The sequence below is a fragment of the Parambassis ranga genome, chromosome 20, assembly GCF_900634625.1.
Source record: "Parambassis ranga chromosome 20, fParRan2.1, whole genome shotgun sequence".
In the NCBI taxonomy this organism is placed as follows: Eukaryota; Metazoa; Chordata; class Actinopteri; family Ambassidae; genus Parambassis; species Parambassis ranga.
The window spans coordinates 4,398,595-4,409,132 of NC_041040.1; the positions used below are offsets into that span (position 1 = coordinate 4,398,595).

Below are 10,538 nucleotides of genomic sequence, written 5' to 3' on the forward strand. Positions count from 1 at the left end.
GTGGGCGGGGCTCCTTCCTGGAACTACACACTCAGTCCAACATGGAGGAAGAAACGAAACTGAAAGTGACTTTGTTCAGTCTCCATTTTGAGTGAAGAGCAGCGGACAGAGAGCTGAAGGCGGAGGCTGGGTGAGTTTAAACTTCATGTTTCTTAGAGCTGTTGTTGTTGTTGTTGTTGTTGTTGTTGTTTGTCAGCGTGAGCGTGGACAGTAGACTGCTCGTGTTGGCTGTGTGTCTCGTTGTGTGTGTCTTTGTGTCTCGTTGTGTGTGTCTGTGTGTGTCAGGAAGTGCGCAGTCCAGGCCTCCTGTGTGAGTCCAGGCCTCGAAGCCTCAGGACCCTTCAGACGGGTTCAGGCCGTTTACACACAGCAGGTGTTTAGAAACACGACGTTTGCTTCGTTTTCTAAAATAACATCGTTCACAGCATAGATTGAAAAGTGTCTGTTCACATTAACCCTTTTAAACCCGCTAAGAGCCTGGGCAGCGGGTGGAGGAAGGAGGAGGAGTGTGAGCAGTGTGTCAGTGATCAGTGTCCGTCTGTCCCTGTGTGTGGAAACAGCTTCATAATCAGCAGGAGTCAGAAAAGTTCACAGACTGTGGGGGGGGGGGGGAGACGCTCACAGTGACGTCACCGTGGCGGGGAGACGCTCACAGTGACGTCACTGCGCTGACACTGAGGCAGATGTTCAGACGCTCTGTGTTCTGATTGGTCGATAGGTCTGCAGACAGCTGCAGGAGCAGAGCCTTTGACTCTGATGGTTTGTGCTGAGGACGAGAACTGATCAACAGGTTATTGATCGACTTCCTCTGTGTTTAAACACCGCCCTGCAGCAAACACTCATGGGTAATGTAGTCACTGCACTGACACAGACCTGTTTTCATCTGTTTGTTTGAACAAAGGTTCAGCCTGGCTGCACATGGATGTGACTCATGTTTCCATGTAGTGAAGGTGAAGTGACAAACTTCCTGAGCAACAAATAAACTGTCAGAAAAACCTTCTTATTGACACAGAAGCTTCTCAGTGATTCAACACATGCAGTAAAGTCATGTAAAAGCAGCCAGCACAGGAACAGTGGCGTTCACTTTCCAAGGGTGAATATAAATGAACCCTTTAAACAAGCAGGTTTACAGAGGAGCAGAGGTTCAGCTCCCTCTGATATTTGGAGTGTTTCCAGCAGCCTGAAGTAACAGCTGAGTGATGTTCAGCCTGTTATTAATAAACATGTCAGACTTATTCATGCAGAGCTAAATGAAGCAGATTTAAGGTGATCGACTAGACCAGGAGAGTCTCAGTGATCTGCACCAGACCTGACAGAACACAGGCTCTGCCTCCAGTCTGTCTGTACAGGAAGTCTAAGTGAGGGGCGTCACAGAAGGATGGCGCCATCTATGGTGCAAATAAGGCACTGCATGGACCAGCTGACCTGTCACTGCCCTTAATCAGCACAGTGGCACTTACACATGGATGAATGACAGACCACAAACCTGAGCCTTTATAACGCCGACCTTTACAAGAACCTGTGAGGAATATGGCACCATATAGATAAACATTCTTTAACCCTCTGACCCTGGAAGCAGCAACAGTGGATTTGAAGTCTGAAGCTTTTAACCCTCTGTTCTCTCTTTTACTACTTGTGATCTGTGAATGTAGTGTTTTATTTTTCAGGATGAGATTAAAGTTAATGGAGCAGATCACCTTATAACTTCTGGGGGTGTGAAGCTTGGAGGACAAGGATTCATGAGTCTTCAGAGACCCTCAGCTTTAGACAGTAAAATACGACCTAGAAGAGACAAACCACCAGTCCCAGTCCACCAATGGTTAAAAACCTTTTCACAGCATTGAGTGTGGGGGTAATATTTGCATTTTGGAGGATGTTTTTAGTTATTACGAAACCGAGCTGTGTCACTGCAGTCTGTACTGGAATGTTCTCAGACCCAGAGCCTGAACCCCCTGAAGACCAACAGGGTCAGGAAGAGACCTTGAACAGACCCCGACTCATAAGGAGAACCTTCCTGCTGAACATCTGCATGAGAACATGTTCAGTCCTCTGATCTCTCCTTAAATGTGAGCTCTGAAACCTGGATCAGCTGAACCCAGCTCCTCTGTTTGTTGTTCACAGGTTAGAAACCAGCTCAGTGCAGAGAAGCTGACTGTTACAGTCTCCGTGATCCTGGTTCAGGCCTGAGACTGACTGAAGATGGATGGTGGTGTGGAGGAAGAGGAGGGCAGAGCAGGACCACCAGGATCCATCTGTGAGTCTCTGAAGAGTGGCCGGTCCAGATTTGACCCTCCGGACTTCAGTGCTGAACCTGGACCCTTCAGTCCAAAGTAAGAGACCTGCTGCTGAGTCCTGTATGTGTCTCATGTGAATCTCTTCTGTCCCTGATGTTACAGAGGTTCAGTCAGAGCTTAAAGAAGAGGACTGTTATTGAACCATCTGATCATCAGATAATCAGTCCTTCATGTGTTCAGAGAGACTTCACTGATTGATCCATGTGAACAGAAACATTTGTGTTTGCAGACACAGAGGACCAGGATCCACCTGTGAGTCCATAAAGAGTGGACATTCCATATTTGACCCTCCGGACTTCAGTGCTGAACCTGGACCCTTCAGTCCAAGGTAAGAGCCCTGCTGCTGCCTCCACATGTGGATCAGTGAGGGCTGGGAGCTGAGGCTTGTTAGAAAGCCACACTGTGACTGTTTGTTGAGCTGAGTTTCATTGGAAGTTTCATATGTCCAACGTTCTTGAATGCATCATAGTGGTCCTGACGCTGTGTGTATGTCTGTGTGTGTGTGTGAGTACACCTGTCTGTGTGTGTCTGTGAGTACACCTGTCTGTGTGTGTCTGTGTGTGTGTGTCTGTGTGTGTGTGAGTACACCTGTCTGTGTGTGTCTGTGAGTACACCGGGCCTCTGCGCACAGACAGCAGCATGAGGTGTAAACCTGCATGAAGACAGAAAGCAGTAAAGACAGTAAAGCATGTACAGAAATGACATGCCTCCATGCACATAAAACAAACAACATGAAGCTATTCAGTTTGTTTAGTAATAGAACAAGGTGTTGTCTGTTCTGTAGGAAAGGTAACCTTCAATGATTCTGCTATGATCTGGCACCTTATGTAAAACAAGATAAAACTGACTTGACCTAATTAATGTTGTTATGTTGGTGAGCTAACTAGCTAAGACGCACAATCTGTGAGCCTCGTGTGAGGGGATTTGTTTGCGTTTTATGATTCATGGGACATATTTGAGTGCTGAATATATGTATTATGAGTTCTACTTTGTTGTTATTACAGACCACAGTCAATAAATCAGCCATGAACAGGACATCTGCATCCTTGGTTCTTTAACAGGAACTCAGCCACAGCTTGCCACTCTGAACCAGTTAAACTCCCAGAGACAACACAAACTCCTTTTAAGGCTTCAACATAAAATCTCTCATTTCTTCACATGAAACCTGATTTATTATTATTTGAATCCATTTTTATTCTCCTTCATAAAAACAAACTGCTCTTCACAAAGGTTTCTTTCTAAACAGGTTTCATCTGATTCTGTTTGGTTTGATCTTCTTAGGTTTTACTCTGACTTTGTTTGCAGACACAGAGGACCAGGATCCACCTGTGAGTCCATGAAGAGTGGCCTTTCCAGATTTGACCCTCCGGACTTCAGTGCTGAACCTGGACCACCAGATCCACAGTAAGAGAGTTTCTATAGTGTCCTGATGGACGGTGATGATGTCACTGGTAAACTGCACCAGTGACATCATCACCTTCATTCATGTCCACATGATGATCCTGATGAACTCAAAGTATTCAGACCTCATTTAGAATCTGGTCTGGTCTCAGCTGCAGCAGAGAGTCTCACTGTGGGCTCTGTGTGTTCACAGAAACCTGCAGGAAGATCTCAGTGGTTAAAGACAGCAGCTCATTCATGTTCATGACTTCCTGTTTCTCTGAGAGCATCTGAGCTGCTCGAGACTTTCTGATGTTTTTATAACAACCAGAAATCATTTTACTGATGTAGACATGTCTCCACAGAAAGAGGAAGAGGAGCGACGTCTGTGAGGACGAGCAGCTGCCAAGATCAAAACGAAGACATGAACAAGGTAAGACTGGACATGTGTCTGCTGAGGGACTCTTTTCTGAAACTGGACTTGTGGTTGTGTTGTGTTGTACAGACATGAAAGATGTCTCATTGTGGTCCTTGTCTTTCAGCAGATGTTGGTCTGCAGCAGGTTTTAGAGGAACATAAGGTCAGTCTGAGGAGGAGATGTGAACATGTGACTGAAGGAACTGATGAAACAGGAAGTGGAACCCTCCTCAACAGGGTCTACACTGAGCTCTACATCACAGAGGGACAGAGCGAAGAGGTCCAGACGCAACATGAGGTCAGGCAGCTGGAGACAGCTTCCAAGAAGAAGACCCTCCATGAGACTCCAATCAGGTGCCAGGACATCTTCAAAGCCTCAGCTGACCAACAGACAGCCATCAGAGTGGTTCTGACGAACGGCGTCGCTGGCGTTGGAAAAACCTTCTCAGTGCAGAAGTTCAGTCTGGACTGGGCCGAGGGCTCAGAGAACCAAGATGTCAGTGTGGTGGTTCTGCTTTCCTTCAGGGAGCTGAACTTGATCAGAGATGAGCAGCACAGTCTTCTGACGCTGCTCCATGTCTTCCATCCAACATTACAGAAGGTCACAGCAGAGCAGCTCGCTGCCTGTAAACCTTTGTTCATCTTTGACGGCCTGGATGAAAGCAGACTTTCTCTGGACTTCAGCAGCAGTCAGCGGCTGTCTGATGTCACACAGAAGTCATCGGTCCACGTGCTGCTCACAAACCTCATCCAGGGGAACCTGCTTCCCTCGGCTCTGGTCTGGATAACTTCCCGCCCGGCAGCAGCCAATCAGATCCCTCCTGCGTGTGTGGACAGGCTGACAGAAGTACGAGGCTTCACTGACGCCCAGAAGGAGGAGTACTTCAGGAGGAGGTTCAGTGATGAAGAGCTGTCCAGCAGAATCCTCTCCCACATCCAGACCTCCAGGAGCCTCCACATCATGTGTGCAGTCCCAGTCTTCTGCTGGATCACTGCTACAGTTCTGGAGCACATGTTGACTACAGAGCAGAGAGGAGAGCTGCCCAAGACCCTGACTGACATGTACTCACACTTCCTGCTGGTCCAGACCATCAGGAAGAAGCACAAGTACCATGAGGGACATGAGACCAGTCCTCAGGAGCTGATGGAGGCTGACAGGGAAGTTCTTCTGAAGCTGGGGAGGCTGGCCTTTGAACATCTGGAGAAAGGAAACATCATGTTCTACCAAGAAGACCTGGAGCAGTGTGGTCTGGATGTCACAGAGGCCTCGGTGTTCTCAGGAGTTTGTACACAGATCTTCAAAAGAGAGAGTGTGATCTTTCAGAAAACAGTCTACTGCTTTGTTCATCTGAGCATTCAGGAGTTTCTGGCTGCAGTCTACATGTTCCACTGTTTCACTAACAGGAATACTGAGCTGCTGAGAGGGTTCCTGGGAGACTACTGGATCTCATCTCTAGTTAAAGACGAGAAATACTATTATGATAAAGACAGCGGTGCTTACGAGGATCTGCTGGATTCTGATAAAGAGAAGAATACTAACTCTGAGGATGCTGATGATCGTGACATGAAGGAATATGGCATGACTATTCAATATGATGAGTTTTCACTGGACAACTTCCTTGAGAGAGCCATGTTAAAATCCCTCAAAAGTAAAAATGGCCACCTGGACCTGTTTGTTCGCTTCCTTCATGGCTTCTCTCTGCAGTCCAACCAGAGGCTCTTAGGAGGCCTGCTGGGTCAGACAGAGACCAGCCCAGAAACCATCCAGACAGTCATCAACAACCTGAAGGAGATGAACACTTATGAAATCTCTCCTGACAGAAGCATCAACATCTTCCACTGTCTGGTGGAGATGAAGGACCTCTCAGTCCATCAGGAGATCCAAGAGTTCCTGCAGTCAGAGACCAGATCAAAGAAGAAACTCTCTGAGATCCACTGTTCAGCTCTGGCCTACATGCTGCAGATGTCAGAGGAGGTTCTGGAGGAGCTGGACCTGAAGAAGTACAACACAACAAATGAGGGACGACTGAGACTGATTCCAGCTGTGAGGAACTGCAGGAAGGCTCGGTGAGTCCAGATGTGATGATGATTGTGAATCAGTGTAGATTAGTGGTTCGGGTCTTCACCGATCCACACTGTGTGGTTCACGTGTTCATTGGAACATGTCAGCTGTGTTTTTGTCTCAGATGTTCTTCAGCTGTGAAAACGTGGATTTTTCAGCTGTTTCTGTTTAAAGCTGTTAAATGAATGAAGAAGTTTTCTTGTTGTTTCTAATCATTGTTCCATTTGACAGATGTTCTTCTGTTTGTGTGTTTCTATACAAATCCGATCATTGTTGGCACCAGTGTGTAACTGTAGCTGCAGCAGCCGGCTCAGTAAGAACACTCAGAATTAGGGATGCACGAACTGTTTTTTACAACCGATAACAATAACCGATAACTTCCTGCTTCTTGTAGCTGATACCGATAACAAACAACAACAGTTCCAATTCTTCAAATGAACCTTTATTGTTATTTCAAGTTAGCAAAACTCTGTTAACAATAAAATAAAGGGTTCTACAGAACCAAAAGCCTATGGCTGCTTTAAATGCACAATAGACCAAGGATTTCCAGTTACTTTTCAGTTACTTCTCTGAAATCAAAATAAATGAAATGTGTGACTGTCAAATCAGTGTCATCGTTAACCCAGTCATATTAACAAGTGCATGATATAATACAAAAATAAAGCTTTCAGACATAAATGTAATGCAATAAAATCAAACATGTAATTGATAAATTTCGGTTTCTTTTATCATCAATCACATGCGCAGCAGCAGAAAACAAGCGCTCGTTGTCAACGCCAGTGCAAGGGTCAGAGAGGTATTTACGTGCAAGATGGGCAGGGGTTGGAAAACGGGACTTGTTGCTTCTCCAGTCTGGGCTCATGGGAAGCGTGGGCCCAGCGGTCTTGTCTCTAGTCAGCTGTTCACACGGATCGACTAGTGTCCATTGGTTTGCGCTCAGAGTTGCAGGTAGTTGATAATCTACTCCATAGACTGCAAGCGCTCGCTTTTGGTGCTCCTCAGCATGTAAAACGTGCTGTTCCATCGCGTGGATATGTCTGGCTGCAGCCGTGCTGTTTTCACTCCTAGTCGTGTCTGTAACTCCGCCAGACGGGAGGTAGCGACTTGGGAGAGTCTGAAATGTCACACTCAGATATACTCCTTTGGCTCAGCAAAGCCTCGTTTACAGCCAGCTGTAAACTTCCGCAGAACAACAATTTGTGCAAATTGCAAATGCATCGTCTCTCTCTGAAACAGTGAAAAAGTCAGTTTGTTACCAAACCGCTATAAAAACAAAGAAGAAGAAGAGGGCCGAGGTTAGGTCTTCTTCTTCTTTGTTTTTATGGTGGTTGGCCATGCAACAGCAACATGTATCATGTACTGTAATATGTGCGAAATCCAAACCCTTTACGTTTACTATTATGGGTTCTATTTTATCGGTGAAAAATTTAATTATCGGAATTATCTGAATGACGTCATTTTTTTCAATATCGGACCGATAATTATCGGTGGCGATAGTTATTGTGCATCCCTACTCAGAATGTGTCTCTGATGAAGACGTCCTCATGGTGACTCGGTGGACTCAGACGTAGGTCATAATAACATGTAACAATAATATAATTGTATATAATAATATAATATAATATAATAATAATAATAATAATAATAATAATAATAACAATTATTACTGTTATTATTATTATTATTATTAATAATAATAATAATAATAATAATAATAACATGTTTTCTGATGTTTCTGTCATCACAGACTTTCTAACTGTAGACTCTCAGAGACTCACTGGGAAGTCGTGGCCTCAGCTCTGAAGTCCAACCCCTCCCATCTGACAGAACTGGACCTGAGCTGGAACCATCTAGAGGATTCAGGAGTGGAGCAGCTGTGTTCTGGACTGCAGAGTCCTCACTGCAGACTGCAGACTCTGAGGTCAGTTCTCTGTTATTATTTATGATCAGGTTTATGAAGAATGGAGGTCCAGTTTGTCTCAGACTGCACAGAGCACCTGTCAGGACTGACAGACAGAACAGGGAGCACAGACAGTTTGAATGAAGGAGCATCATGGTCCTTCATATCAGCAGGTGTCTCCTCAGTCCTCGGTGGTCTGATGACAGATCAGCTCCAGTCTGGTGTTCACAGGTTCATTAAAGAGTCGTTGGTGTCAGGGATCATTCTTTCTGTCTGTGAAGAAATCTGCTGATAATCTGACTCCAATGTTACCAGATACAGAACAAACCCCTCAGTCTGCTTCTGTGGATGGACCACTTGTAGATGTTCAATAATCTATAAGTACAATCAAAGGTTCTATAGAAACAGACATGAACATGTTTGTCTATGAAAGGACTGGATGACCTCCAACTTTTCACTGTTAGACTCAGACCAGAATTTTAGTAAAGTTGCTTAATTCACTTGAGTATGTAGTCTTGAGGGTTTTATCTCCCAGGAGAGATTGAAGAGGGATATCTAGCTGGTTCAGCTCTAGTTCCTTCCACCCTGCATCATAACCCTCCCTGCACCAGAAGACCACATACTGCAGTTGAGCTGCTTTGTAATAGTCTCCAAACATGGGAGTGACATCCCTCCTTTATCTTTTGGCAGGTGTAATGTCTTATAGCGTACCCTTGGCTTCTTGTTCTGCCATATAAACCGAGAGATAATCCGGTTCCATTCGTCGAACTGTTTAGATGGTACTACCACGGGTAGTGATTGGAAAAGAAATAGCAGTAGAGGTAGAATAATCATCTTTATAGTTTCTATTCTGTTGTACAAATCAAGAGTTAGAGGAGTCCATCTGTTCAAATCATTTTTAATTTTATTTGTGATGATGCCATAATTTTCACCATATAAATCTTCAAGGGATTTAGAAATATTAACACCTAAGTATTTCATAATTCTAGTTTTCCATTTAAATTTAAAGGTTTTACGTATATTTTCCTGAGGTGAGTAGTTAAAGCAGAGGGTCTGAGTTTTTTCTATATTCAGTTTGTATCCTCTATAGAGACCATATTGGTCAAGGCAGGACATCAATTTCGGGAGACTAGTGTCCGGGTCAGACAAAGTCACCAGTATATCATCCGCGTATAGACATGTCTTATATTGTCTTCCCTTAAATGTAATTCCCGTAATATCTGGATCATCTCTAACGTTTTGAGCAAGTGGCTCTATAAATAGAGCAAGCAGAATAGGGCTCAATGGGCAGCCCTGTCGGCATCCCTGTTCCAAAGAGATTGTATCTGAAAGACTGCCATTTATTTTAACCCGAGCCACTGGTGAATCATAGATGGATTTAAAACATCCTATAACTGTATCATTGAAGCCAAAGCGTTGTAGCACCAAATATAAAAATTCCCACCGCACGGAGTCAAAGGCTTTTTCTGCATCGAAGCTGATTGCTAAAGATTTTATATTACGTCGGCTAATAATATCTATCAAATGTATTGCTTGTCTGACGTTATCTTGGGTGCGTCTGTTTTTAATAAATCCCGTCTGATCAGTGGCGATCAGGTCGGGGATAATCCTTTCCAGCCTACTGACGATAATTGAGGTGAAAATTTTATAGTCTGCATTTAACACAGAAATAGGTCTATACGAACACCAACTTATCTTTTCCTGGTTTCGGAATCACTGATATTATAGCTTGTTTTCAAGATGGTGGGGTCTCGCCCCCTTTTGGCACATAATTAAAACAATTTAATAACAATGGGGTCAAAGGGTCCCTAAAAACCTTGTACCACTCTGTAGGTAGTCCGTCTCCCCCAGCTGCTTTGTTTGAATTCAGGTTAGAAATAGTCTTATTAAGCTCTGCTATTGTTATATCTGCAGTTATCTGTTTGTTTTGTATTGTGCCAATTGATGGCAAATCTAGGGAGTCCAAAAAATACTTGACTGTTGCGGGGTCTGCTAATTTGGGTTGGGAGTGCAGGTTCCTGTAAGATGTTTCAAATGACCTATGTATTTCTTCCGGCTTAGAGCACAACTGATTGGTGACTGGATCTTTTACTTTATAAATAGCTCTTTCAGTTGTTGTTGTTTTCTTAGCCTCCAGGCTAATATTTTTTTCACTCGGGGCCCATTTTCATAATAACTTTGTTTGAGACGCTTCAGTTTATATTTCTCTTGATCGTTGAGTTTCTTATTTATTTCTGATTTTACATATTTGTTCTAGTAGGGCAGGGTCATTAGTCTCTATATGTTTCCGCTCCAGTAAATCTAATTTGTTAGTCAAGTCATTCAGCCGTTTAAGTTTTTCTTTTTCTTTTGAGATGACCACATTATAATTTTACCACACAATACTGCTTTTGCAGCATCCCATAATATACTTGGTGACACCTCTGTGCTACTGTTAGGTTCTATGTAGTCCCTAGTTTCCTTTTTAATGAATTCCTCAAATTGA

At 44.0% G+C, this 10,538-nt stretch overlaps 1 protein-coding gene across 3 annotated transcripts in view; it reads left to right on the top strand.

The window, feature by feature from the left end:
• The window catches only part of LOC114453318 (NLR family CARD domain-containing protein 3-like), a 444,189-nt gene continuing 433,651 nt past the window's right edge, over positions 1 to 10,538 (top strand). The window contains exons 1-2 of one of the 3 annotated variants that reach the window (XM_028433155.1): positions 1 to 130; positions 2,122 to 2,330. In XM_028433155.1, coding sequence (XP_028288956.1) covers positions 2,200 to 2,330 — 131 coding nt within the window. In that variant the 5' untranslated portion in view covers positions 1 to 130; positions 2,122 to 2,199. The remainder of the gene's footprint in view (positions 131 to 2,121; positions 2,331 to 10,538) is intronic. The other 2 variants (XM_028433178.1, XM_028433151.1) reach the window with 2 other exon arrangements.